A 26,426-nucleotide genomic window follows, 5' to 3' on the forward strand; every position below is an offset into this window, starting at 1 on the left:
TGATTAGAGATTACACACATTATGCCTTCATGTCTCTCTCCCTCCCCTCTATACTGCCTGAAGATAAAAATAGAGAAGAATGTCCTTGTATGTGAGCAGTGTGAACAGTGTGTGCAGCTGTTCTCAGTCTAAAGCATGCGGTTAACCACTCAGGGTTGAGCCACAAAGACAGACTCAACCCTGCAGCCGGCAGACCACAGAAAGGTTGAGCAACCCCACTGTCGTAATCAAGATTCACTAACCACCCCCGAGCGTACTAGAAGGCTAACAAGCACTATTAGCAATTCAGGAAACCTGGAATGGTCTTTCATTCATACCGATGTACAGATAGGACAGTACGTCCTCTTCCTGCGTCCTGCCAGGGGTTGCAACATTTTCAGAAGAGGAAAATTTCCATGGAAATTAATGTGCGATGTAAGACGGAGCATAAGCAAGTACGCTCACAGATAATGAAACTGTAACTGAGGATATAACACTATCTGTTGAATTTCAAATAAATGACTAATAAGAGTCATTAAACAGATTTGGCTTCATACTCCAAATGTGGGTGCGTACATTTATTTCAGGCGGTTACTAATTCTTTAGCCCCAAAACCCCTGAAGCTGAGTGTGGCATTGTACAGAAATGTAGAGAGGGCGAATTACTTAAATTAGCCTACAAATAATGTAAAACAGCAACTGAAATTATGTCTGCACCACATTCATATGTGCAACCTACATCATGTTTTCAGCCTCTGATGAAATAGCAAGCATTACCTAGCGAGCTGAGCAAATCAGAAATGCTTGGTAAGTTTAGTTACAATGTCAGCAACAAGCATACAGTAGGCAACTAGATCGAATTAACAACTATTTATTTATTTATTAAAAAGTTGATTATATCATCATCATCACTTTTAACAATTTACTTAAATCACAATGGCATGTAGTCAACCAGCTGACTAACAGGAAGGATGCTAAATGCCGTGATGATGATCAAGCTCCCTGCCATGAAGTTAGACCACAACATGGTGGCCTGGATCACGGGCCACCTCACTGATGGGACACGCTGGATCATGGACTACCTCACTGATGGGACACGCTGGATCATGGACTACCTCACTGATGGGACACGCTGGATCATGGACTACCTCACACTGATGGGACACGCTGGATCATGGACTACCTCACTGATGGGACACGCTGGATCATGGACTACCTCACTGATGGGACACGCTGGATCATGGACTATCTCACTGATGGGACATGCTGGATCATGGACTATCTCAGTGATGGGACACGCTGGATCATGGACTATCTCACTGATGGGACACGCTGGATCATGGACTATCTCACTGATGGGACACGCTGGATCATGGACTACCTCACTGGCAGGCCACAGCCACTGCCTGTCTGAGGTGGTGATAAGCAACACCGGCCCCCCAAGGAACCGTCCTGTCAGCTTTCCTGTTCACCCTCTACACCACCAACCTCAACCACAACTCTGCAGCATGCCACCTCCAGAGGTTCTTGGACAACTCCTCCATCGTGGGCTGCATCAGGGCAGATGATGATGAGGAGTACAGGGATGTGGTCAGGAGATTTGTCAGATGGTCTGAGGAGAACCAGCTCCAACTCAACATCAGCAAGACCAAGGAACTGGTGGTGGACTTCAGAACAAACAAGAGACTCTCAACCTCTATTGCCATCCAAGGGGAGGAAATTGAGATGGTGGACTCATACAAGTTCCTGGGAGTGACCTGAACAACAAACTGGACTTGACTGACAACACTGAGATCCTCTGGAAAGGACAGAGCAGATTATTCTTCCTTAGGAGGCTCAGGTCCTTCGACGTGTGTAGCAGGCTGCTGCAGATGTTCTACCAGTCTGTGGTAGTCAGCACACTGTTCTTTGCCGTTGCTGCTGGGGAGGAAGCACCAGGTCTGGAGAGACAAGCTGAACAAGCTGGTGAGGAAACCCAGCTCTGTCGTGGGGCAACAACTGGACAGCCTGGAGGCTGTGGTGGAGAGGAGGATGAGGGACAAGCTGAAGTCCATGCTGGACAACCTCTCTCATCCCCTCCATGATGAGTTGTGGCAGATGGGGAGCACCTTCAGCCACAGGCTCATCCCACTCAGGTGCAATACTGAGCGGTTCTGAACTGAACCCCCCTTTGTGCCAGCGGCCATCAGACTCTATAACAGTGCCTGAGTGTTCCTGAATGTTTTGAGTGTGTGTGTGTGTGTGTGTGTGTGTGTGTGTGTGTGTGTACAGTATGTATGTATGTATGTATGTATGTATGTATGTATGTATATATCCTATATCAAGCCATGCCATATGTGTGTGTATATTATTATTTTATGTATTTATTTTATTATAATTTTTTAATCATTATAATTTTTATTTAAAAATTTGTTTTTGTAAGTTTATTTGATCCATTGTGTATATTATCTATGTATATTCTCTATTTATTTTACTGTGTACTTTTCCCCATTGCTTGTGTACCTTTTCCACTACTGAAACCTCAATCCTCCCTCACGGGGATTATTAAAGTATATCTTATCTTATTATGACCTGCACAACACTGCCTCACCAATCAGGGGAGCTAATCACTCATATAAAAGCTAAATAAATAAATATATAGCAAATAAAAAGCAGTTGAATTATTAAAGACTAATCTTTAGATAAACATTATGTAAAAAGTAAAATAAAAACATAAAATATTCCTCAAATTCCCAAGACAACATTACCATGGTTTTCTGGAAGTTTAGATTAGAGACACTTTATTGATCCCATGGGGGAAATTGATACATTTACACTTCCCTCCCCTTTACAACTCTAATCCTTCCTATGACATTGTGAATATGAACTTTGTGGTGGAGTTCAACGTGAGGGCAGAGACAGTCAGGAGACCTGTGATGACTCAAGATCAAGACTATGGGTTCCTGACCTCTGGATATTATATGATCAGTGACATCTAATCCAAGGTTGGATATAGCGACCGAGATACTATCAGCCAAGCTTGAACATGGACTACAAAAAATCATCACAATCTAGTATTTACTCAGTGTCTGACTGAGACATGCAGTAAAAGACTTTGTCATACTACTGCCACCTAGAGGACGTACTGAGAACAGCAAAATGCACAGTCCTAACCACCTCTGAAAGAATGGACATTCAACTATGATCTACTGATGGTGACCACTGCAATGCCCTCACCAAGGAGAATATTGACAAGCATATCCACAAAGCAGAGCCCAGCACTGTCTGCAGTGCAGTGAAATATATCTACTTACAAGTTAGAATTAGTGATGTGATATTCCTAAGTAAAGCAAGCACCAAGCACCAATCTCAGTAGGACTTCCCTGGTAAAATAAAGGTTAAATAAATACATATTTATTCATGTATTCCTGAACCTGTCCACACAGCGAAGGCTTTCATCTGGCTAAGATCTGCTAGGTAAGTGACTCTTAGGTTCCGTCATGCAATACAGCGTGACACCAAAATACAGAAGAACAGTTATGAAGGGATTCCATCCACGACCTATAACCTTCAGATCCACGACCTATAACCTTCAGATCCACGACCTATAACCTTCAGATCCACGACCTATAACCTTCCGATCCACGACCTATAACCTTCAGATCCACGACCTATAACCTTCAGAGTGAGACGAGACTGACTAGAGAGAAACATACAGGAGTTAATAAAAAAAGCAGTTGCGGAAATAAGACACACAAACACTTGATGGGACCGACGCGGGTTAGAGGCAGGAAGCTCCAGCATGTGTGACTGAGCTCTCGTTCTCCAGGGCTACACAGGGGACTTACTTTTGGTTTCGTGGGAGGGGACACCGGGGTTGGGGAAGGAGGCGGCAGCAAGCTGGAGTATGGGTGCAGTACCAGGGTCTGATGGCAAGATGAGGAGAGGAGGGGAGGATGGAGAGAGAGAGAGAGTATGAGAGTATGAGAGAGAGAGAGAGAGAAAGAGAGAGAGAGAGAGAGAGAGAGAGAGAGAGGAGGGGAGGGCGGGAGAGAGAGAGTGAGTGAGAAAGAGGTGCTTCGATGGGCAGCTCGTCCAAAATTACAAACCCCGCCTCGTCTCATGGGTGTGGAGATTGTGGCGTATGGACACGGCGAGGCGAGTCACAAACGCTGACTCGGGACCTCTAGCAGAACCATAGGCCACGTTCTGGGGGTCACATGACGAGGCAGGCTAGTAATCAAGGTGAACCAACCCACAGAGCTTCCAAGGTAAAATGGCTGGTGGATCACAAGCAATCACAAGACTAAAGAAAGAGGGGTGAGCAGGCAGACATAACCACGTGTGAGGTGAACTGCAGCCACTAGATGGCGATGATGTGACAGGGTGAGAGCACCGGTGAACCGGTGTGATGAATTATGGTGAAAAATGTTGGAAGCAAGACTGAATGGAAAATGCTTGACCCGAATGCTTATGTCCCGAGAGGGATTCTGCTTCTTCTGCTTATTTGAAGCTTTGACTTGAAGGCACAGTTACTCGAAGAGTGGCAGTGTGTTGATTTTTTCCATCTCACATTAATTACAATGCTGACCTCTACTGGAGGAATGCAGTTATAATGACTGTACACTGGGCTTTCTAGTGCCAAACACTTTTTGCAACACACACTTAGACACACATGCATGCACAAATGCACTCACACACACACACACACACACACACACACACACACACACACACACCCACACACACACAGTGGGGACAAGGAAGAACAAGGTTTATTGCAACCTTCTGATTCCAGTTTAGCCAATTAGATCATTCACTGCTCATTATCCAGTTTGGCGGAGGAATGCAGGATTTGGGGTCGGAGGGCAGGAAGAGAGACAGGCAGACGTGTGACTGGGGATCATTTAGTACCCGAGGCCAGAGGACCTAAAACCACCAGCCAGGGTAGCGTCTGGCTGGAGACCACGGTCATGACATAGAAGTCCTGATGCGACTGTGAGCGTAGGGTGTTTGAGCCCGGCCGAGAGAAAGGAAGAAAAACATGCTTGGACAAACGCAGAGGTGCAGCAGGACAGGGTCGGAGGGCAGCCCACCATGCTGCACAGGACACAGAGGTCATTTATTCACAGTCTACAGACAATGGTCGGAGGAGCTCTCCAAACGCTCTTGCTAGAACAGGAACCTGTAAACTACGCCTTGCAAACCTGTGATAAGATTCCACTCTTGGACAAGCCTGCTCTTATTTGCACACAGTGTGTGTTTGTGTGTGTGCGCGCACGTGTGTGCGCGTGTGTGTGTGCGTGCGTGTGTGTGTGTGAAGGGATGTCACAATTTCGATTCACAATCGAAAATTGATCGAAATGGCCGTCTGATTTCGTTCATCGAAATCAAAAACAGGATCTCGCGATTCGATTCTCTAAGTATTTTTTTCCTCCCCACCCCTGCGTCCTGCAAGGCAGACAAATCAAGCAGGTAAAATGTAAACAAGAGTAACGTTAGTCTACTTGCCCATATGTCATAAGGAAGCTATGTTTTCGTTTGAGCCAAGCTAGTTGGGAAAGGTAGCTATAGGTTTTCGTTTGAACGATAACCAAGCTAGTTGGGAAAGCTATAGGTTTTCTTTTTAATGATAGCCAAGCTGGTTGTATTCAATCAGACACAAGGCGCTTACGCATTGAAAACATTGGACGGTTTTGGAAAGCACTGGTGCATGCATGGAGGGAACACTGCTGGAGGGAGAGTTTATCCGAGGACGACAGAGAAAGAAAGTTATCCTACGTAAGGGATTGTATACAAGTAGACTCGGGCACGAGCGAGTCCTGTCACCTTTCCTGTTCACCCACTACACCTCCTACTTCAACCACAACTCTGGAGCGTGCCACCTCCAGAAGTTCTCGGACGACTCCTCCATTGTGGGCTGCATCAGGGCAGAGGATGAGGAGGAGTACAGGGATATGATCAGGAGATTTGTTGAATGGTCTGAGGAGAACCAGCTCCAGCCCTCCAACCCCCATCACCATCCAGGGAAACGAAGTTGAGATGGTAGACTCATACAAGTTCCTGGGAGTGTACCTGAACAACAAACTGGACTTGACTGACAACACTGAGGCACTCTACAGGAAAGGACAGAGCAGACTGTTCTTCCTCAGGAGGCTCAGGTCCTTCGATGTGTGTAGCAGGCTGCTGAGGATGTTCTACCACTCGTGGTAGAGAGCACACGGTTCTTTGCCGTTGCCTGCTGGGGTTGCAGCATCAAATCGGGGGAGTCAAACAAGCTGGTGAGGAAGGCCAGCTCTGTTGTGGGGCAACAACTGGAGAGCCTGGAGGCTGTGGTGGAGAGGAGGATGAGGGACGAACTGAAGTCTATCCTGGACAACCTCTCTCATCCCCTCTATGATGAGCTGTGGCAGATGGGGAGCACCTTCAGCCACAGGCTCATCCCACCCAGGTGCAACACGGAGTGATTTAGTCATTCCTTTATGCCAGTAGCCATCAGTCTGTATAACAGTGCCTAACCTTCTGAGTGTTGTGGAGGTGTGCATGTGTGTACGTATATATGTGTATTACTAGATATATCTATACGGCCTGGATGGATGGATGTGTACTCCTAGACATATATATTTATGTACCACACCCTCTAATGAGTTATTGCTTCACTATACATACATGATCTATCTATCTATCTATCTATCTATCTATCTATCTATCTTCGTTGATGACACTGAAATTGGGAACAAAGCAAAACACAGCCAGCTAACGTGTGCTAGTAGCTAGTTATACGTCTCCTGCCAAACGGACATTCATAGAATAGCTAGAACAGCTGGCTAGCTTAAGAACAGCCGTTGCTGTAGACTATACTAGTTATATCGAGCTGGCTGTTTTCCATTACTGATTTCAGTCCCAGCAAGCTAGAGTAGCCAAGTAGGCTAGAGTAGCAAAAATTAGCTGTGTTTTAGATCATTTCTTAGCTGCATGATACACTAATGGTATAATTCAAAAGGTTTAGTACTGGCTAAACATTAGCTAGCCTAGCCAATGTTAGAATTGGCTAGAGATGGCATGTGGAGCTGAAGTGAAAGCTCACGTTTCTTTCGACCTGGAGTGGGGACCTTTGTTGGAACGTCTACAAATCAAGATAACCTTGATAGCCTAACAATGGAATAAATGTCAGAGCTGTTTATTATTTGTGTTGTTTTTTATAAAATTGAATTGAAAAGTGACCTCTAAAACAAATCAAATTGTGAATTTGAGAATCGTGACACCCCTAATTGTGTGTGTGTGTGTGTGTGTGTGTTTGTGTGGTAGAAGAGAGGTACAGTAGGAGAGGATCTTACTGGTGACTGGGGTGGCGTTGTTGGGGGTGTCGGCCCTCAGATACTGGGTAGTCTGGGTAGACGGTTGGGACAAACCCTGGGAGCTGCCACTGTCACTCACACTGGAGGAGAAGAGGAGAGAGAGGAGAGGGGAGAGGAGAGGAGAGGAGAGGGGAGGAGAGGGGAGGGGAGGGGGGAGGGGGAGAGGGGAGAGGGGGGAGAGAGGAGAGGGGAGGAGGAGAGGGGAGAGGGGGGAGAGAGGAGAGGGGAGGAGAGGGGAGAGGGGAGGAGAGGGGAGAGGAGAGAGGCGTTATTATTCACATAGGTGGAAGACTGGAGCACCTACCCTCTCAACAGTTATCGAACAATGTTATACCATAATTTAGATTAGACGGACCATCTCCAGCCTGTCCTAATCAGCTATCAAGCCTGAATGCAGCACAGAGCGTTCTGCGGGGCTAGTCACCCCTCCATAGGTCACACCAGAAAACCCTGATTCTCTACAAGAGGAGGTTCTGTCCTGGATCCCACATTCAGCTTGCCTAAAGGCAGTGTGATCAAATCAAACCAATTCTTCAAGAAGTAAATAAATAAATAAAGTAATTAAAGCAACTTGATTTGTCTCAAATATTGTGTTAAATGAATTCCTGTGATTGTGAAGGGGATGTTTGTTTCTATGAGGACAGGAGGAGGATTCATAACTGACTCGGTTAACACCGGGGCTGCTGCTACTGTAAGATGACCTGAATCTTTCGCAATCAATTGACATTATAGAGACATTATAGAACCTGTCTAATGCCACATACTGTATATAGATGTGATGATAACTCATGGAACGCAGCTGTCTACAGCCAGCCGGAGGGAGAAAGCTGTACCGGGCTTGTTCCATCTTGTTGTATGGAGCTCTCATTTAAGACGTGCCATTTCTAATCTTTTTTGGACATCGGTGCGGTGCGGCTCGCATCCACACAACGGCTTCCATGGCTGGCTGAGTCGGAGCTGGAGCTTCCGTACGACGGCGGCCTGGGCTGGCGTTTTACCGCTGACCAGGGTCCGAGGGTAGAGGCGACTGACCTGTCGTCCAGCTCCACCCTCTTCATGCTGTGCAGGTGGAGGACGGCGAGGATGATGGCCACCAGGAAGATCACGGCGCAGCAGACGCCCACGCTGATGTAGAACACCCGGGTGGAGGTGGTGGGGGCCGTCACGCTGTCTACTGACAGGGCAGAGAGGTCAAAGGTCACATGCAGGAAAAGGGCTAATACAGTAGTGGCGCATGGAAATAACACTGGAAATGGGGGTCACAAACCAGGGGGAGTTATTTACACTTCAATATATAATTCAAGAAGAAGAAGAAGAAGAAGGTCTTTATTTATCATACAGTGCAAACGCAGCAGACAGTGTAGGGAGGCGGTGACACCGAAACACACACGACATGCAGGAGCGTCCACCGATGAAATGTTTCTCTGCTTTCAACCCATCCATGCTGTCCTTCCTCCAAGGGCAGCCAGGAGCAGAAGGCTAGCCCTAACCCTGTGAGGCGACTGTCCTAAGTACTGTGCCACCGTGCCACATGAGAACAATTTTGGGGTTCAGTGTCTCGCTCAAGGACACTTGGGCACACCGCCGGGAGCTGGGATCAAACCGGGGACCTTGTGATCCCCAGCTGGCCGCTCTACCTCCCCAGCTACGGGCCGCCCAATCATATTGTCATCATCATGAGGTCTGAAGGACAGTATGACCTACTTTAGAGTAGAGAGTGAGAGGGAGACAGGAAATGTGATTGTGGTGGAATCACGCACGCACGCACGCACGCACGCACGCACGCACGCACGCACGCACGCACGCACGCACACACACACACACACACACAGTATATGCCATTGAGTGGACCACTCAGGGCTAATGGAGGCCTGTAACACCAGAGGCTACTCTCAGGCCCCTGGCGCTCGCAGCTCTCCTGCTCTCAGCGCTTCTAAAAGGCTGGGAGGGGCCACGGGTTCCTCCGGCCCACCCAGGCAGAAGGGAAAGGCAGGCCAGCTAATGGTGCATTGCTGGGGCAGCAGACTCTCTACACTGTGCCTGAATGACCCCCAGCCAGGGAGAGAGAGAGAGAGAGAGAGAGAGAGAGAAGGGGGGGGGGGGGGCTGGTTTCAATGAGAGATCGCACCTGGCTGACACTGCCTGACACTGCCTGACTGGGAGGAAAAACTAGGGATGTACCCGAAACCAAACACATTTTCTAGAAAGCACAATTACGTTCTAACTGAGTTAGTGAGCGCTGGTGGAGGGGAGAGACAGGAGGGGTGAGCGGGGCAGCAGGCTGGTGGAGGGGGGAGACACGAGGGGTGAGGGGGGCAGCAGGCTGGTGGAGGGGGGGGGGAGGGGTGAGGGGGGCAGCAGGCTGGTGGAGGGGGGAGACAGGAGGGGTGAGTGGGGCAGCAGGCTGGTGGAGGGGGGAGACAGGAGGGGTGAGGGGGGCAGCAGGCTGGTGGAGGGGGGAGACAGGAGGGGTGAGGGGGGCAGCAGGCTGGTGGAGGGGGAGACAGGAGGGGTGAGGGGGGCAGCAGGCTGGTGGAGGGGGGACAGGAGGGGTGAGCGGGGCAGCAGGCTGGTGGAGGGGGGAGAGAGGAGGGGGGCAGCAGGCTGGTGGAGGGGGGAGACAGGAGGGGTGAGTGGGGCAGCAGGCTGGTGGAGGGGGGAGACAGGAGGGGTGAGGGGGGCAGCAGGCTGGTGGAGGGGGGAGACAGGAGGGGTGAGCGGGGAGGCTGGTGGAGGGGGGAGACAGGAGGGGTGAGGGGGGCAGCAGGCTGGTGGAGGGGGGAGACAGGAGGGGTGAGGGGGGAGACAGGAGGGGTGAGGGGGGCAGCAGGCTGGTGGAGGGGGGAGACAGGAGGGGTGAGGGGGGAGACAGGAGGGGTGAGGGGGGCAGCAGGCTGGTGGAGGGGGGAGACAGGAGGGGTGAGGGGGGCAGCAGGCTGGTGGAGGGGGGAGACAGGAGGGGTGAGGGGGGCAGCAGGCTGGTGGAGGGTGGAGACAGGAGGGGTGAGGGGGGCAGCAGGCTGGTGGAGGGTGGAGACAGGAGGGGTGAGGGGGGCAGCAGGCTGGTGGAGGGTGGAGACAGGAGGGGTGAGGGGGGCAGCAGGCTGGTGGAGGGTGGAGACAGGAGGGGTGAGGGGGGCAGCAGGCTGGTGGAGGGGGGACAGGAGGGGTGAGGGGGGCAGCAGGCTGGTGGAGGGGGGACAGGAGGGGTGAGGGGGAGGCTGGGGGAGGGGGGAGACAGGAGGGGTGAGGGGGGAGACAGTAGGGGTGAGGGGGGCAGCAGGCAGCACCGGGGATGCGGAGACTTACTTTCTGTCCGGTGAAGGGTCTTGTTGTTGGAGAGAGGGGGAACCTTGGGGTCAGGGTCTATTCCTGATGAAAGCACAGGGGACAGAAGAAGGAGATCTTTGGTTCACTGTTGACTCCGTTGTATGGTGTATAACATCGTATATTGTATTTTACTCTATATGCCATATACTATATAGGTTATTGTATTATTCACGGTGAGGTAGTATTATAAGCGCTTTGGGGTTTCAAAGCTCTCCGGCACCTACAGTACTTCAGTTCTGTTTTGATTTCGTTTTTTCTATTGTTCTCGTTTCTTCTTTTTATGGTGCGAATAAATAAATGAAATGAGTCAAAATAAACGCTGGAGTTACAGCGTCTCCTGTTTTCCATCCCACACGCTGCACTTCTGCTCGTGCTTCACGCTCTCTCGCACCCTCATCAACCAGAGCTGACTTGGCGAAGCGGCGCCCAGGTGGATTAAAACGGTAATCCACCATAGGCTCCCCCGGGCTGGGCATGTCTCCATCCCTGGGATTTGCGGTGTGTGGATATGTCACCGCTAGGAGAAGGCAGCGCTCCGCGGATGTATTTCAGACCCGGACTGCGTCCGCCAGGAACTTTTAAACCACAGGTGGGCCCGCTGCTGACCAGAGCCGCAGTGACGTGGACACCTACCTTGCATTTCAGCCGCCAAGCCATCACGCAGCGTGAGGAGCACAGTGGCGCGGCACAGCGCGCGCATTTGCGCGCGCACACACACGCACACACTCACACGCACACATACTTCTTCTCAGCCGGCTAATTTGTCTCATGTGTCTTAAAATATATGCCAGGTATGAAATTGATTGTGTGTTTTCTCGGAGCGCATGACAAGAAGCCTGTGTGGGGCCTGTGTAATTATCTCTGGTGGGGTTGGAAATAGCAGCGGAACAGGAGAAGCACTCAACTCCCGTCTCCTGCCTCCGCCATTAACCCTCACATCAACTCCGCCTCACCATAGGGACTACTGCATGCCGACTACCTATCACACGCTCGCTCGCTCGCTCACTCACTCACTCACTCACTCAAAGAATGACAGTGACAAAAAGAGTGAGAGAGCCCACAGACACACACACACACACACACACACTCCCAGACGTACACTGAAATGTACAAGCTGCAACAAAGGAGATAACCCTACATTTCCCATGCAGGATATAAACGTGACATCATCCACACATGGAAAATACACTCTAATTCACTCTAATGACTCTACAGGGGTGTGAGTAATACTACTACGAGTGATATTAATGATGTGTCAGTGATACAACAGTGCTTCCATGTTGCTTGTTAATGTAGGTATGTTCTATAAGGCGACATCCGTACTCTTGTAGCACATTTTCCTCCTCTTGAAGTTGAGCACTGTGAAGTTGTTGGCGTGGATGGTCAGGTTGAGCTGCACCGTCAGGACCGCCTCCCCGTCCACTTTCCCAGAGCAGAAGAGGTCCACTCTGAACACTGCACACACACACACACACACACACACACAAACACACACGCACACACACACACACACACACGCACACGCACACACACACGCACACACACACACGCACACACAGAGGTTAGGGATCATTCTAAGTGAGAGCCAGAAGCAGCACAATAACTATCACAGTGAGGGATGAGGGACAGACGGACCTGAGGTGACTGTGAGGGATGAGGGACAGACGGACCTGAGGTGACTGTGAGGGATGAGGGACAGACGGACCTGAGGTGACTGTGAGGGATGAGGGACAGACGGACCTGAGGTGACTGTGAGGGATGAGGGACAGACAGACCTGAGGTGACTGTGAGGGATGAGGGACAGACGGACCTGAGGTGACTGTGAGGGATGAGGGACAGACGGACCTGAGGTGACTGTGAGGGATGAGGGACAGACGGACCTGAGGTGACTGTGAGGGATGAGGGACAGACGGACCTGAGGTGACTGTGAGGGATGAGGGACAGACAGACCTGAGGTGACTGTGAGGGATGAGGGACAGACGGACCTGAGGTGACTGTGAGGGATGAGGGACAGACGGACCTGAGGTGACTGTGAGGGATGAGAACAGACAGCCATGAGGTGACAGTGAGGGATGAGGGACCTGAGGTGACTGTGAGGGATGAGGGACAGACGGACCTGAGGTGACTGTGAGGGATGAGGGACAGACGGACCTGAGGTGACTGTGAGGGATGAGGGACAGACAGACCTGAGGTGACTGTGAGGGATGAGGGACAGACGGACCTGAGGTGACTGTGAGGGATGAGGGACACAGACCTGAGGTGACTGTGAGGGATGAGGGACAGACAGACCTGAGGTGACTGTGAGGGATGAGGGACAGACAGACCTGAGGTGACTGAGGGATGAGGGACAGACAGACCTGAGGTGACGCGAGGGATGAGGGACAGACGGACCTGAGGTGACTGTGAGGGATGAGGGGATGAGGGACAGACAGACCTGAGGTGACAGGGATGAGGGACAGACAGACCTGAGGTGACGCGAGGCACCTCCCCCTGGTTGGTGATGTTGCTCTGGGGATGGTTCATAGCAGCAGGGTTCTCTACGTGGAAGCCAAGCTTGTAGTCAACCTGTGGCAGGACACAGAGGGTTATGAGAGAGAGAGAGAGAGAGAGAGAGAAAGAAAGAGAGAGAGAGAGAAAGAGAGTGTGTGTGTGTGCGTGTGTGTGTGCACTAGGGATGCAGTGGTACTGTACAGTTAGCCCACGGTTCAATAGGTACCTCAGTTTTTGGGTTACAGAATATGCCTGGTGTATTGGATAATATAACATATATATAAATAAAGATATAAAAAACACTCAAATGTAAAAATAAATAAATAAATAATAAACACTTTCAAATATAAAAGTGGCTCTTAACCTTGACTACCGGTATAGTAGTTGATTTGCACAACGTTCGTCAGCGCATCGCTATGAAGATGGCCGCGCTGTGCCCGGCAAAACTAGCAATAGGCCCATCGGAGAGATTAAGAAAATGCATTTTCTATTTAGGTTATATAAACATTATCTTGTACTTTTTATCTATCCATGTTTCTAACTTGCAATAAGATATTAGTCCGAGAGGTATTTTCGCTATTCCTAATGATCAAGAAGAGACATCTCTCTCTCCTGCTGTCTGCCTGCCTCACACGCACGCGCGTGCAGAGGGACTCACGGTGCGCCAGAGTCACTGGATTTTCTTTTGCGAGAGGAAATCCTGTGTGACTGTTTACTCGCGGAGAGAGGTTTCTCTAATTCGGCAGAAAGAAATGCATGGAAAGTAGCCATCGAAAATGCGCAATTCCCAAGTGCCCAGTGAACCTTGGATGGCATACCAGAACCGTGGAATCCCTAGTGTGTGTAAATGTGTGTGTGTGTGTGTGTGTGTGTGTGTGTGTGTGTGTGTGTGTGTGTGTGTGTGTGTGTGTGTGCGTGCGTCAGACTATGAGGCCCACCTTGTTCTTGGCACACCAGGTGAAGTGCAGGCTGTTGGTCTCGCTGGGCACCGGCAGGATGAAGGACAGGGCGTAGTTATTCACCACGTCGTCTCTGACGTAGTACAGCTCCGCGTCCAGACCTGCAGAGAGAGAACACACACATTCACACACCTGGTCAGAACCTGCAGAGAGAGAACACACACATTCACACACCTGGTCAAAGCCTGCAGAGAGAGAGAACACACATTCACACACCTGGTAAGAGCCTGCAGAGAGAGAACACACACATTCACACACCTGGTCAGAGCCTGCAGAGAGAGAATACACACATTCACACACCTGGTCAGAGCCTGCAGAGAGAGAGAACACACATTCACACACCTGGTCAGAGCCTGCAGAGAGAGAGAACACACACATTCACACACCTGGTCGGAACCTGCAGAGATCGAGTACACACATTCACACACCTGGCTGAAACTTGAAGGGAATTCTCACGATCCACTGAAACATCACTGCCCAGTACGCACTAAAACAGAGGCCTACCAGTAGTCAACGACATGAGTGAAATGCAGTCACATGTCAAGTGACAGCGAAGAGAATGTTTCCTGAGTTAGGTTAATGGCGTATCCAGAGGGTTGAGTGCAGAGCAGAGGGAACGACTGTGGACATGGTGACTACGACAACCACACGCTTAAGTGTCACGTGAAGACAGCAAAACATCCCGTCAAAATGGCAGCTCACATCCGAGGTTCCTTTTAGGATCGGGAGACTCACGACACGTTTGCGCTCGAGAGGTTCTTCTGCGCCCGGCTCAAACACATCTAAGACCCTCTCCACTGAGACGACAACTAAAATATGACTACACTTTCCTATCCGGTAAGTAATGTGGGTTGATGCAAGCTTACTGTGAGTGGGGAAATTGCGAAATGCTTTCCATAAAATATACAGATCCTCTGGAAACAGTCTCTTCCCTCGACACCCAGAAGCCTCCAGTTCTGGCTGGTCCCCCGTGTGCCGTCACACAGTCATGGCGATCCCGGGCCTTGGACGAGCCAACATGGGCGACTCCTGTCTGGGGTACGCAGCGGTTTCACCCGAGGCGCCGCCTTCGTCAACAAAAGGAACGTTCCAGAAAAGACTGAGGTTTTTTTCTTGCGACGCCATCAAAAGCTGGTGTGAGTCTGGGGTGCAAATGAGGGGGTTGAGAAATCCCCCAACATGCCCCGGGGCAGCGCCGTGACCGGGCCCCCAGTCTGGGCGAAAGGAGCGGAGCCTCTACCCATCAGCCTCGGAGGATCGAGTTCAAAGAGATGGGGGGGGAGAATGTGATCAGGCTTCCTCTGTATGCCCCACCCCCCCACACCACCCACAATACCCTGGGGCAAAGTCTCAAGAGCTACACTTCTCTCACGTTGGCTCAATTAGAATCCTTCACAAGAGGACCTGCCAACTGGAGAGGAGACCAGAGGGGAGGGGGTATGGAGGGGGAGTGGAGGAGGGGTGTAGAGTAGGCTAGACCACCGTCTGCCACAGCCTAGAGGGCCAGACACCCCACCCCCCCCCCCCCCCCCCTCCAGACCTGGCTGAAGGGCTTTACACTGATGCCTGGGGACGTGTGACACCACCTGAGGTAATGGGGCAGAAGGACCCTCACAGGGATGAGTTCCTCCTCATCCCTGGAGCTCAGGCAGCCAACGCCAGCTAACCTGCCTGCTGACTGGTCCCTCCCTCCCTCCCTCCCTCCCTCCTCCTCCTCGCCACGGCATGGCACCAAAACAATAGCAGAAGGCTCATACCTCCATACACGGGCACTCATGCGCAAGCAAAAGCCCGGACACACACACACCGCCTCAGATTAGTAATAATTAGTCTCCTCATGCCCTGTCCCGTGTGACTTCTGGTTCTACCTGTGGCCACACTGCTTTGAAAGCACTAGGCAGCCAAGAGGGAGAGAGTGGGAGAGTGGCAGAGAGAGAGAGAGAGAGAGAGAGAGACTGAGTGGTGAGAGGAGGGAAGGAGGGGCTTGGGGTAAGACCTGTGTCTCTCTCTGAGTCCCTTAGCCAAACAAATCCAGTTACCACATCTTTGAAACAAGTTTGCAGGCTTGGCACAGACAGTAGAACCCTAGGGAGGGAAACATCTTGGGAGGGCCCAGTGTTTGTCAACCGTGGTGTTGGTTGTTGTTGGTTGTCATCATCACCACCTGTTCGCCATGTTTGTTTCTGTGACTTGCAGGAGAGAACTCATACGCACTGGCAACAACTAGTTGGTTTCAAAAGACCTGCGGTTAACCACATCGCTTTTAGAAACCACTCTCCAATCGTTTCCTGTTGCCTTAATACTAGACCTTATGTTATGTGGAGCTATGCAAGATTCACGGAATGGAGGGAGGGAGGGAGAGGGAATTGCCCCCTTTTATAATACCTCACAATCCTTTCATGGTTCAACTGCTTCCACTGTGTCGTTCAGGAGCTGGAAAGAGGAAAACAAGTCACTCACTAGAATGAGAATTCCACAAATGTACAGTGCATGGATCTCATGTCACACAGCCCCCCACTGAAATCGGTAAGGGCTGGATATTAGGTCGACCCGCGTACGTTAATTCATTGATAACCACGCAGAGTTTGCAAGTGTGCTAATAAGTGTGCATGTATGCGTGCATTGACATATCTGAATGACCATCTTGTCAACTTCCGCAAGAAATGGTAAAACCCGTAAGGAGTCATTCCCATAGCAAAATAAATCCTGTTTTGAACACTGAAACTATGGCTATGTGCTTCAGTAAAAGTATAGATTATTTTACTCAGGGACGCTTCTACTTTTCAAATCCACAGTTGTCTTTTCAAATCGACAGAGTTCCAACATGTAAAAGCTTCCGGGCTTGTTTAAACCCTGTTTTACATGTTAGGATTGTGATAGTTTAGTGTATCAATTCCATGTTTCCACCCCATCATTCCCACAAAGGAGCATGCGTCACAGGTGAGGGACAACATGACACCCACACTGTGCACTTGTTCAAAAAGGCCTTACACGCCTCGATCTTCCCCTCGCCACGTTGGCATGCGCATTAGAACGCCCTCAGCCCCAGCCAGAGATGTACAGTATACAGTAGCATTGTGAGCAAGAAGGCTTGAACTGAACAGGAAAACATGTCCAGTAGGCTAGCTAGCCTACTGTGACACAGTGAGTGCTTTTTGTACCAGCAGCACAGAACCCAAGTCCTGAAAGGCCCCCAAGTTAAATGTCTGTCTTGCTTTACACGATTGAGTGTGAACTATTGAGTGGGGATAAAAGGAGACAAACTGTAGCTAGCCTATTACTGAGCCTATTACTAAAGTTACATAAGAGCAAGTGGACACCACTACAGAATTCTGGCCCCCCAGAATGACTGGTGGAGATAGGAATGCAGTGGTGGGCTGGAAATCGCTCTAGGGCCACGGAGACTCTAGGGTGGTGTTAGTGGTGGGGGCTCGGGGGAGGGGGGGGTGGAGGCCCAACAGAAAACCCAGCCTCAAAGCAACAGAAGCACACCCACATGAGAAGACAGATTTTCTTCTTTTATTACCTCGTCAAAACAACACGTGAAAGCAAACTCGCTCCGCATCCCAGCCAGGGCGATCTGAGACTTCACAAGTATAGCCTAGTAGGGGAGAGAAGGCACCGGCTTAGCAGAATGGATACTGAAGATCTCCGAAGCATGATTTCATCTGCTCTTCCTCTAGAGGACTGGTTTAGCTTAGTTCCATCACCCTGACTGTCCTTCTCTCAGCTAAGGACACCTGACTCAGTGTAGACTAGACACGGCCTAGGCTACACCCCACCGAGGGATGATTGAACACAACGCCACCATGCAGAGTGATGCCTCCCTCCAATATAAGCTTGTCTATAAAGAGAAGACACAAGGATAGGAAGTAGACGAACATATCTGGAGTGATAAATAAGACCATTTTATTCTTTAAGGCCCTAGCGCCAGTCCGGGGGCAGCTGAAGTACACACAGCGTAGCACTGGCCAGCAAAGCTCCGGATCGGGTTGCGGTCCTTCGGAGCAGGAGAACAAAAGGGTTTGAGGTGGCCAGGTGGCGGCAGCCAGGGCCCCGGCCCGGACAGGTAGAACAAAGAGCCTCCTGTCTGGGGAGCCCCGGTGTGCCTCTCCTCGAACCTCCATCCCTGAGAGCCCAGGAGATAAACACCCCCAGCCCCTCACTGTGGAGACACTGGCCAGATTAACAGTCATGGGGAAAATGAGGGCCTGCGAGAAACTCTATCAACTGGAAACTCAAAACAAACCCCAACAGGCGGGAGCCGGGCAGGGGTCAGTGCGCATTCGGCGGGGATCTGAGGTTTGGGTTTCACCGGGGACGCTGCTGGAGAGGCCTGCTTTCTGTCTGCGATCGAAAAAGAGATAATAAAAACGAGAAAAGTGGGGGAGCGAAGGTTTAAAACGAGTTTAATTTCGCGTTTATATACACAGGCGCATATTTCATTCGTCCTCTTCTCAGAAAATAGTTTTGTGGTCAGACGTTGGGTAATCATGAGGCTGGGGAACATTGCCCGCCCCTCCCTCCCCCTCCTCCCCCTTCTTTGGGTGAGTGGGTTCCGACCCTCTGACCGGCAGGAAGATTAGATGTTGTGAAGACATGGACTGATTGTCACAGCACATCTCTGCTCTTCGTTACGCTTACAGCAACAGTCTGGTTAGCTGGCAGGAGATGAGACGCCATCATCCACGGTCACTGTTTTTCTTACTCCCTTCTCTGGAGCCTCCATTGTGTGAAACTGAGCATGGTGGCTGCGGTCTCCCTATGATGCAGCAAGACTCCTAACACTGTTGGTAGCTCCCAATTGTTTTATTCTAACAAAAAGTTGCAAAGTGGAGAGGGCAGAACTAAATACAGACAACTGGTGAAGGTAATATGACGGATGGTTCCACACCTGCCTGGGTCTTGTTGTTTCACGTGTCCAGGAAGGAACGATTCTGCATCCAGATATACCAAGTCAATAGTCTTCGGCCAAGAAAAGAGAGCCAGGCCAGGTCTTTGGACTTGCGCGGGTGGGAGGGTTATATGGACTCATTAACATAGATAGAATTCCAAATCTATGAGAATTCTTCACAAGAGAGGCCGACCCTCTGTACAGATGGTCAGGCTGAGCAATCAGCCTAATACCAACCAGGTGAGGCAGGAGGCAAACGAGAGATTAGCTGTAGTCGACGGGCTGGTGCACGGTGACCGAAAAACACTTTCAGATGTGACTTGACTTCCAGGTCAACTTCACAGGCAGCCAGGATGGGCATGAAAGAGCAGCTTAATCAGAGGCGGTGGCACTGGAGGACAGGCCATGATGGTGGACTGTGTGAGAAAGGGCTGAACTAAAGCTTGGAATCCTGAGAACAGCACTTTGGAACTACAACCACAGCCAGCCATCTGAAAGCTGATTTTTTTTTTTTTCTTCCCCCAAGAGGGGCAAATGGTTGAATGACATACTTTTGGTTGGTGGAAAAACACACACAGAGACACCCATCTTTGAGGGTTTTCTTTCACTTACTTCAAAGAACGTACATACAGTACATACTTCTCCTCCCTTTTATTCCGCAGTTTGCCCCGGGGGCAGAGAGAGAGGGATGAAGAGGAATCCGGACTGTGTGCGTTTCTCCATTATGTTCGTCTCGTTGATCAGGGGGCGCGTTGGTTGACTCGACAAATAGAAATCGGTTTACTGAACAAATAGGAATATGACGAGCTTGTTTGTGGTGGGAGGTTTTTTACCCTGAGGCGAATACAGGCTCATTTAAGTGGCCTCACACAGCACCCTTCTCTTCTAAATTTGGACCATGTTTTCATGTGTGAAAAGCCATGGCTTTGATGGCTGGGATACAGGCTGTATGTGCGTAAGGTCACAGGTTTGTATCGCTTGTCCGATGGGCTTGTTGTGTACGCCCTACTAACAAACAGATTGCACAGAGAATACATTCTTGTTATTTAGAGATACTTGATTGAAAACATACAGGGTTAAGGCTAAAAGTTCATAAACATACCACAGACGTAAAAATAGGCCCATTCAGAAGAGCCTCTCTAGAGGGACTGACTTTGCAGAATAAACGCACCCAGTAGGGGAGAGACAGGTACTGTGGTGAACGTGTGTCTGGGTACCTCCGCCCAGCGGCAGCGCAGGGCCAGAGGTCATGTTTTCGGTGGCGTCTGTTGTTCTTCTGTTAAAAAACGACAACACCGATTTTCACGAAACCCGGTGGAGAAGTGTAGCATGGGCCAACTTAGAACCCATTACATTTTGGAACAGATCTGAATCGCGGGGCGGGTTCACAAGCCGCCCAAACACGGACGGCTATTTACCTCCACTAATTTTTTAGACCAGGTTTACGCTGAAAAACTGATTTTCATGAAACTCGGTGCAGGGGTGTAGCATGGGTCAATTTAGAACCCATCCAATTCTGGAGTTGATCCAAATCACGGGGTGGGTCCACAATCCGCCCAAACACGGCCGAGCGGGCCATTCACCTCCATAAATTTTTTGGACTTTGGGAACGAAAAATCCCCCCAATTCTCTGTCAATAGGGGGAATTGAAACGGCCATATCTCAACATGGGAAGGTCACAGTGACACGGGGTGTACTGGTATAAAGCTCTCGACCAAACAAATGCAGCAGTACCAAACACGTCCTGCTCAGACACACAAAGCCACAAATGCATCCATGGGCGGAGGTCTGTGCTGCTCTCTGAGCACCACAGTGTTCATCTTACTTACTTACTTACTTAAGGACCCATTGGCGATTGAGACTTGACTACTGTACATCCAAAAAACATTGGCTCGTCCAAGTTTCAACAAAGGGGAGTCAACTATGAATGGGGCTGTTGCTAAGACTAAATCTCCCGCCAGTGCAGCAAACCTTGGACAAAAGACATTGGATAGGGGGCCTCCTCCTTTCAACGGGACAACCCTGGGTGAGTGGCAAGAAGGAAATGAATGCGGCTGCCAATCATCCGCACACTGCTCACAGTCTCTCTTCTCTGAGCCCTGGTATCCTTTCAGGCCCTCTGAAGTAGGAGAGATGGAGGCTTAAGGACCGGGGGGGGGGGGGGGGGGGGGGGGGGTCTCTTATTCATGCAGCGAAGGCTGCCACGCTCAACATTTTCACTAACCAATCCTTGACCAGTTTATACAAGTACAGATCTAATTTTTAATTAGAAATGTTGGTGGTGTTTGCTGCCCTTGGAGAGATGTCGTCCAGGGTTGACTGAACGCATCAGGATTTATGTAATCTCAAGACAAACACCTAACATATTTCAGATGAATGTAACTTCATGGTCTAATAAGTCCAAAGTTTAAGGCTGACCCGGAATTAGGATGCACGATCGATGATAAAGTAATCTGCGGAATTAACTAAGTGTATGCTATTCCCTGTCTGAATGGTACTGCAAGCTGCGTCCATCCCTTCCCCCAACTCATTGACACACAACTTGAAGTGACGAGCTTAAATTGATTTGAAGGGGAACTCCCTATTCCGTCAAAGTGTTTTGTTTTGTTTTTTGCCTGTGGTTATGGGCTTAGCGTGACTGGAAAAGCCCAATATTTGTCCTACCATGGTGAGCAGGGGAAAGGACGCAGGACAGAGAGAGAGCACCCTGCAAGGGCCAGAAAACAGACTCTCTTTAGTGCTTAGTTTCCACCGTGACAAATTTCCTCAGAGCAAACAGCTCGGACTCTGCTCCGCTGAGCTGCTGGGCTCCTCCAAGGCACTGACAGACCTTCCATGAAACCAAGTCCACCGAGTCCAAACAGGCTATCATTATGGGTAACAACAAGCACACACACACACAATAAAAACACTGTACAGCGCTTCAGGAACCTACAATATTTCCATGTTATTTTTAAATTCCTGGTCTTCGAATCACATGGAACATCAGGTCAAGTGAACAATCTCCTTGTCCACCCTGGAAAAATTGATGAAAAGTGACACCAACTTTAACTGGTTCAACTAGTTTACATAACCAGAGGCTAACGCATAGCATGACCTCACATAGCCATAGGCTAGAGCCATGCCAGCTTGCACAAGGAAACCTGGAACTTGGAGTCAATGCTAATTACTGTAGGTGGGGCATCCAGGTCAAGGAGGTGCTCAGTCAGCCCCCAGGTGAGTTTGCTGCAGCCTGGGTCTGAGGATCAGGGAGGCCGGAGGGTCAGGGACAGGGAGGCCGGAGGGTCAGGGACAGGGAGGCCGGAGGGTCAGGGACAGGGAGGCCGGAGGGTCAGGGACAGGGAGGCCGGAGGGTCAGGGACAGGGAGGCCGGAGGGTCAGGGACAGGGAGGCCGGAGGGTCAGGGACAGGGAGGCCGGAGGGTCAGGGACAGGGAGGCCGGAGGGTCAGGGACAGGGAGGCCGGAGGGTCAGGGACAGGGAAGCCTCTGCTTTCACCACGAAGGATTTACGAGGGGTCACCAGCCTGTTGGTCACTCAATCAGGGCTGCTACCCTCGCCTCAGTCAATGTGAGAGAGAGAGAGAGAGAGAGAGAGAGAGAGAGAGAGAGAGAGAGAGAGAGAGAGAGAGAGATCAGTTTTTCTCACCACCACCCAGAAGGATTCTCTTCAGGTAGGCCTAGTTTCTTTCTTTCACTTCAATAGTGGAGAGCTAACCCTTTCTGTCCCTTCTGTTTTGGATATCAGATGCCAGTCAGGTGACTTTCCATGTTTGTCACCTGGAGGCTGTGTGCGTGCGGGCCTGACAGAAGCATGGCTTTGTGCCAAACCTAAAATACACAAGGCCCTTGAGTGCAGGAGCATCAATCTGGGCCTAGCGCTCAACCAAGGATAACTTAGTCAGAGGATTATGTGGAGGGACTCTCAGTGAGCAGATATATTTCAGCCCAATGGACAATTTGTAGCTGGGAAATCCCCTGGTTCCTCTCCTTATCCAGATATGTCAGGCGAAAACCTTGCCAGTTGAAATGTTGCAATAAATTAGGACGGGAGTATTATTCAAGTGAGCAGGTCTTCTCTCTTTTCTCTCCCTAATTCTCAATCTATGCCTCTATTCTTGAGGGGCAGGTCCACTGTCTCCGTCTCTATACGAGACACTGGGCGTAATTGTGGTGTAGGGTTTCCCCAGATAAAGCCGACTGTTCAGTTCGCTGTGGGTCGATCTGCTCTTTGCCTCCGTCAGAGTATTTTGTTACAAACCTTGAGTTTTCCCATGTCGCACAGCGAGTGCTTATGCAGGGCTTAAACAGAGAAGTCAAAAGATCACTGCTTGGGTTTTATCGACCTCTAACTTCAGCTGTCCAAATGTATGCATTCCCGGCTGTGTGACTAGAATCAGTTATGAACAAGTAGAAATAAGCATGAGCAGAAAAAAAAACTACATACATTTACATATTCTGCACCTCAGGTCACACAAGCGGTCAAACAAATGTGAGGAATTTCGTAAGCCAGCTCACGTCCCTGTCTGGGTTGGGCCTGAGAACTGCCTCTTTGGAGGATGGAAAGACCATGGACCTTCCAGGGCTGAGTGGGGACCAAGTCTCCCCAAAGACCACATCCCACCTGGGTGATCTCAGGCATGTCTGCGCGCTCATTAACAAATAATAACGAACATGAATGACTTCGCATGAACGCGGTTTCCTGGCTGTCTGTTACTTTCCCCTGACAGCTTTCTGAAGGGATGGCGTCCAACTTGTTTGGAGGTCTAGGTCGGCTCGGTGGAAAGTTCATTTTTGACTCTGTAGGCCCAGGTCCAGGCAGATTGTCATGGGCTGTGTTGTGGTAGCCTGTTAATGAATAAGGTCTGGACTTCACAAGGAGGGAGCACTACACTATTAATTACAACCACATGTGGCCATTACCTCAGCTGCCATCTCCATCAGGGAAACACCACTTGAGATTAATTCACTGGAGAGACTCCCACCACCAGTCAGGCGGGTAGACCAGAGAGACCATCTCCAGCCATCTCTCGTCTCGCTATTAGTCGTACAAGTAATACTGGATGGAGCTGGAAGAGTTGCTAACCGTCCAGACAACCGAAACGTAACATTCTTTTGACAGTCTATGGAAGGAATTTAGGTTAGTTAGTTGCAGCGCAACGAGCTGCTCTGTCTGTTCTACTCTGTTCAGACAACAGTAGCAAATCTGTTTTCATTCACATTCCACACAGAGATCATCCAGCCATCTCTCATCCTGCTCCATCTCCTCAGAGTCAGAATCACCCTGGTGAGACTAAAACATCTCCATTCCTCAACTATGTGATTTATATCATCCAACCCCCCTCCGCCTCAACTATGTGATTTGTATCACCCCAGCCATACACACACACACACACACACACACACACACACACACACCCCATACACCCCCACCACACCGTGCCTCAGAGTCATCGGAACCACCGATAAGAGGCCGGCGCTGGGTGACTCTCCAGAAGTCTACCTCTGTAGGGCAGCCATGAAGACAGAGCGGCCGCAGATGACAGACTTATGAGGAGGCAACACCTCTCAAGGTCAGCTGTGAGGAAGATGTGTCAAGGAGAGGACTAGGAAGGATGGGGGTGGGGGGGGGGGGTGGCACATCTGGGGGAAAAGCCCCGGCCAGTCCAGAGGAAAAAGAGAAGAGAGGGGTAAGAAACAGCTAGGCTAGAATAGGCTAGAAATCAAATTCCTCCACCATTCATCTTAACATCATACTTTGAATTCTCGGGATTGACAGCTGGGATAGTGCTGAGGCTAAACACTGCTACAGGAGCCAGCTCGTACTCCTGCTGCTTTTAATACCACTGTTTGTTTTTGTTGGAGGCTACAAGGACTCGGGCGAAGACTGTGCCAGGCAGTGACAAAGACTGGGAGACTGCAGAGGGGAGGAGGGGAGTTCCTCTCAACATGACAGACTAGCAAGCCTAATTGAGAAATAGCCCAGGCCTCTGTTACTTCAAGGTAACAGTAAAAAGATCCTGGTTAGCGTAGATGGCTGCTGCTATAGCATCAGGTATATCTAAACTGGAGCAAAGAACGGCACTGAAGACGTTCACCGGTGGAAAAGATGTTTTTTTTCTCTTCTCTCAACTGGCTTCAGTAAGAATTTGATTTACCCGTGATAGGCGGTAATAGACAGATGGTTCATCCAATCACCTGCCTGTTTTGAACTGCCTGCCCCTTTTCTAAACAGTTTCCAATGACGAGTTCCCAGATGTTTGTGTGGAACAAACCATCTGGTGCGTCAGGTTATCTTGGATGTACTTGCATCTGAGAAACGTCAGTAAAACTGAATGGGGGGGGGGGGTGAAGGGTGTTCATTTATGGCTTTAAGTTTCAAGTCATGTTCATGTTCAACAAATAAATACCAGGGTCCTACACCGAGGTCGCCAGGACAGATGAAAGACAGATGAGCCCCAGCACCGGTGAAAGGCCACAAATAAAGACAGAGCAACGAGACAGAGACAGCGAGAGAGAGACAGCGTGAGAGAGCCTCTCTGTTAGAATAGCCTTGTCTTTTCAACCACTCCCTGTGCCAGAGCAGTTAGCCAGATAATGCAAATAGAAGCCCCTCCCCTGCTGCTGCCCCTTGGCACCGTGGAGGGGGGGGGGTCGTACCTCTCTCCACACACTCTCACTGCCAGGGCCTACTTAGCAATCACAAGCATGAGGTGGTTTCCTCACACAGCCAGAGGGGCTTGGGGCGGGGCAGGGCAGAGAGGGGAGCTAGCATGGCTGCACAGGAGAAGGAGATCAAAACCACCATCAAAGAGATGCTGGGATGGAGGGAGGAGAAGCGCTGAGGGAAAGCAGATAGACTCCGACGCAGACGACGCTGACAGAGCCGGGGCAAACGAATCAGAAAATAGGTGTTCGTAAAAACGGAATTAAGCGTGAACAAAGAGTGATTTGTTGTTTTTATTACAGGCTCTCTATATGACCGTCTTACTACGTTAGCTGGGCAATGCTGTAGTGCTAGCTGTCCTGAAGGCGCAAGGCCTTCTAAATTACTTCATCTATATCACCCTCAGCAATGAAAATAACAGCCTAGTCCAGCTCCAACATGTTTACTTCATCATGTCAAACTTGCTTTCGATCTCAGGGATCAGGCAGGATTGTTTGTGATTACAACGTAAATACAGCCATCATATTCCACCTCTCATCAGACGCAGGGGCTTCGATCGAGACGCAACAGTTCAGTTTCCACAGAGAAAAACAACTGGACAGAAGAGAGAGAGGATGGCCCAGTAGCCAAGGAGGTCCTCTCTCACTCTAGGAGGAAAAACCCTTGCAGAAAGAAACCATGGTAGATTAAGATCTGTAAAAAGAATTACTGAGTTCTGGAGACCCCAGAGAGCAGGAGAGGAAATGGCTGAGAGGGATGAGGGGAAAGCAGGA

General features: G+C 50.1%; 1 protein-coding gene across 1 annotated transcript in view; it reads right to left on the reverse strand.

Annotated features, from left to right (window-relative positions):
• Positions 1-26,426, reverse strand: part of ryk (receptor like tyrosine kinase) — a 45,224-nt gene that overhangs the window by 15,536 nt on the left and 3,262 nt on the right. Inside the window, exons 2-8 of the mRNA XM_084444781.1 lie at positions 14,074-14,195; positions 13,111-13,210; positions 11,969-12,100; positions 10,625-10,687; positions 8,348-8,489; positions 7,295-7,395; positions 3,806-3,883 (exon numbers count right to left, since the gene is read on the reverse strand). Coding sequence (XP_084300907.1) covers positions 3,806-3,883; positions 7,295-7,395; positions 8,348-8,489; positions 10,625-10,687; positions 11,969-12,100; positions 13,111-13,210; positions 14,074-14,195 — 738 coding nt within the window. The remainder of the gene's footprint in view (positions 1-3,805; positions 3,884-7,294; positions 7,396-8,347; positions 8,490-10,624; positions 10,688-11,968; positions 12,101-13,110; positions 13,211-14,073; positions 14,196-26,426) is intronic.

Source organism: Borostomias antarcticus (genome assembly GCF_949987555.1).
Source record: "Borostomias antarcticus genome assembly, chromosome: 10".
Taxonomy (NCBI): Eukaryota; Metazoa; Chordata; class Actinopteri; order Stomiiformes; family Stomiidae; genus Borostomias; species Borostomias antarcticus.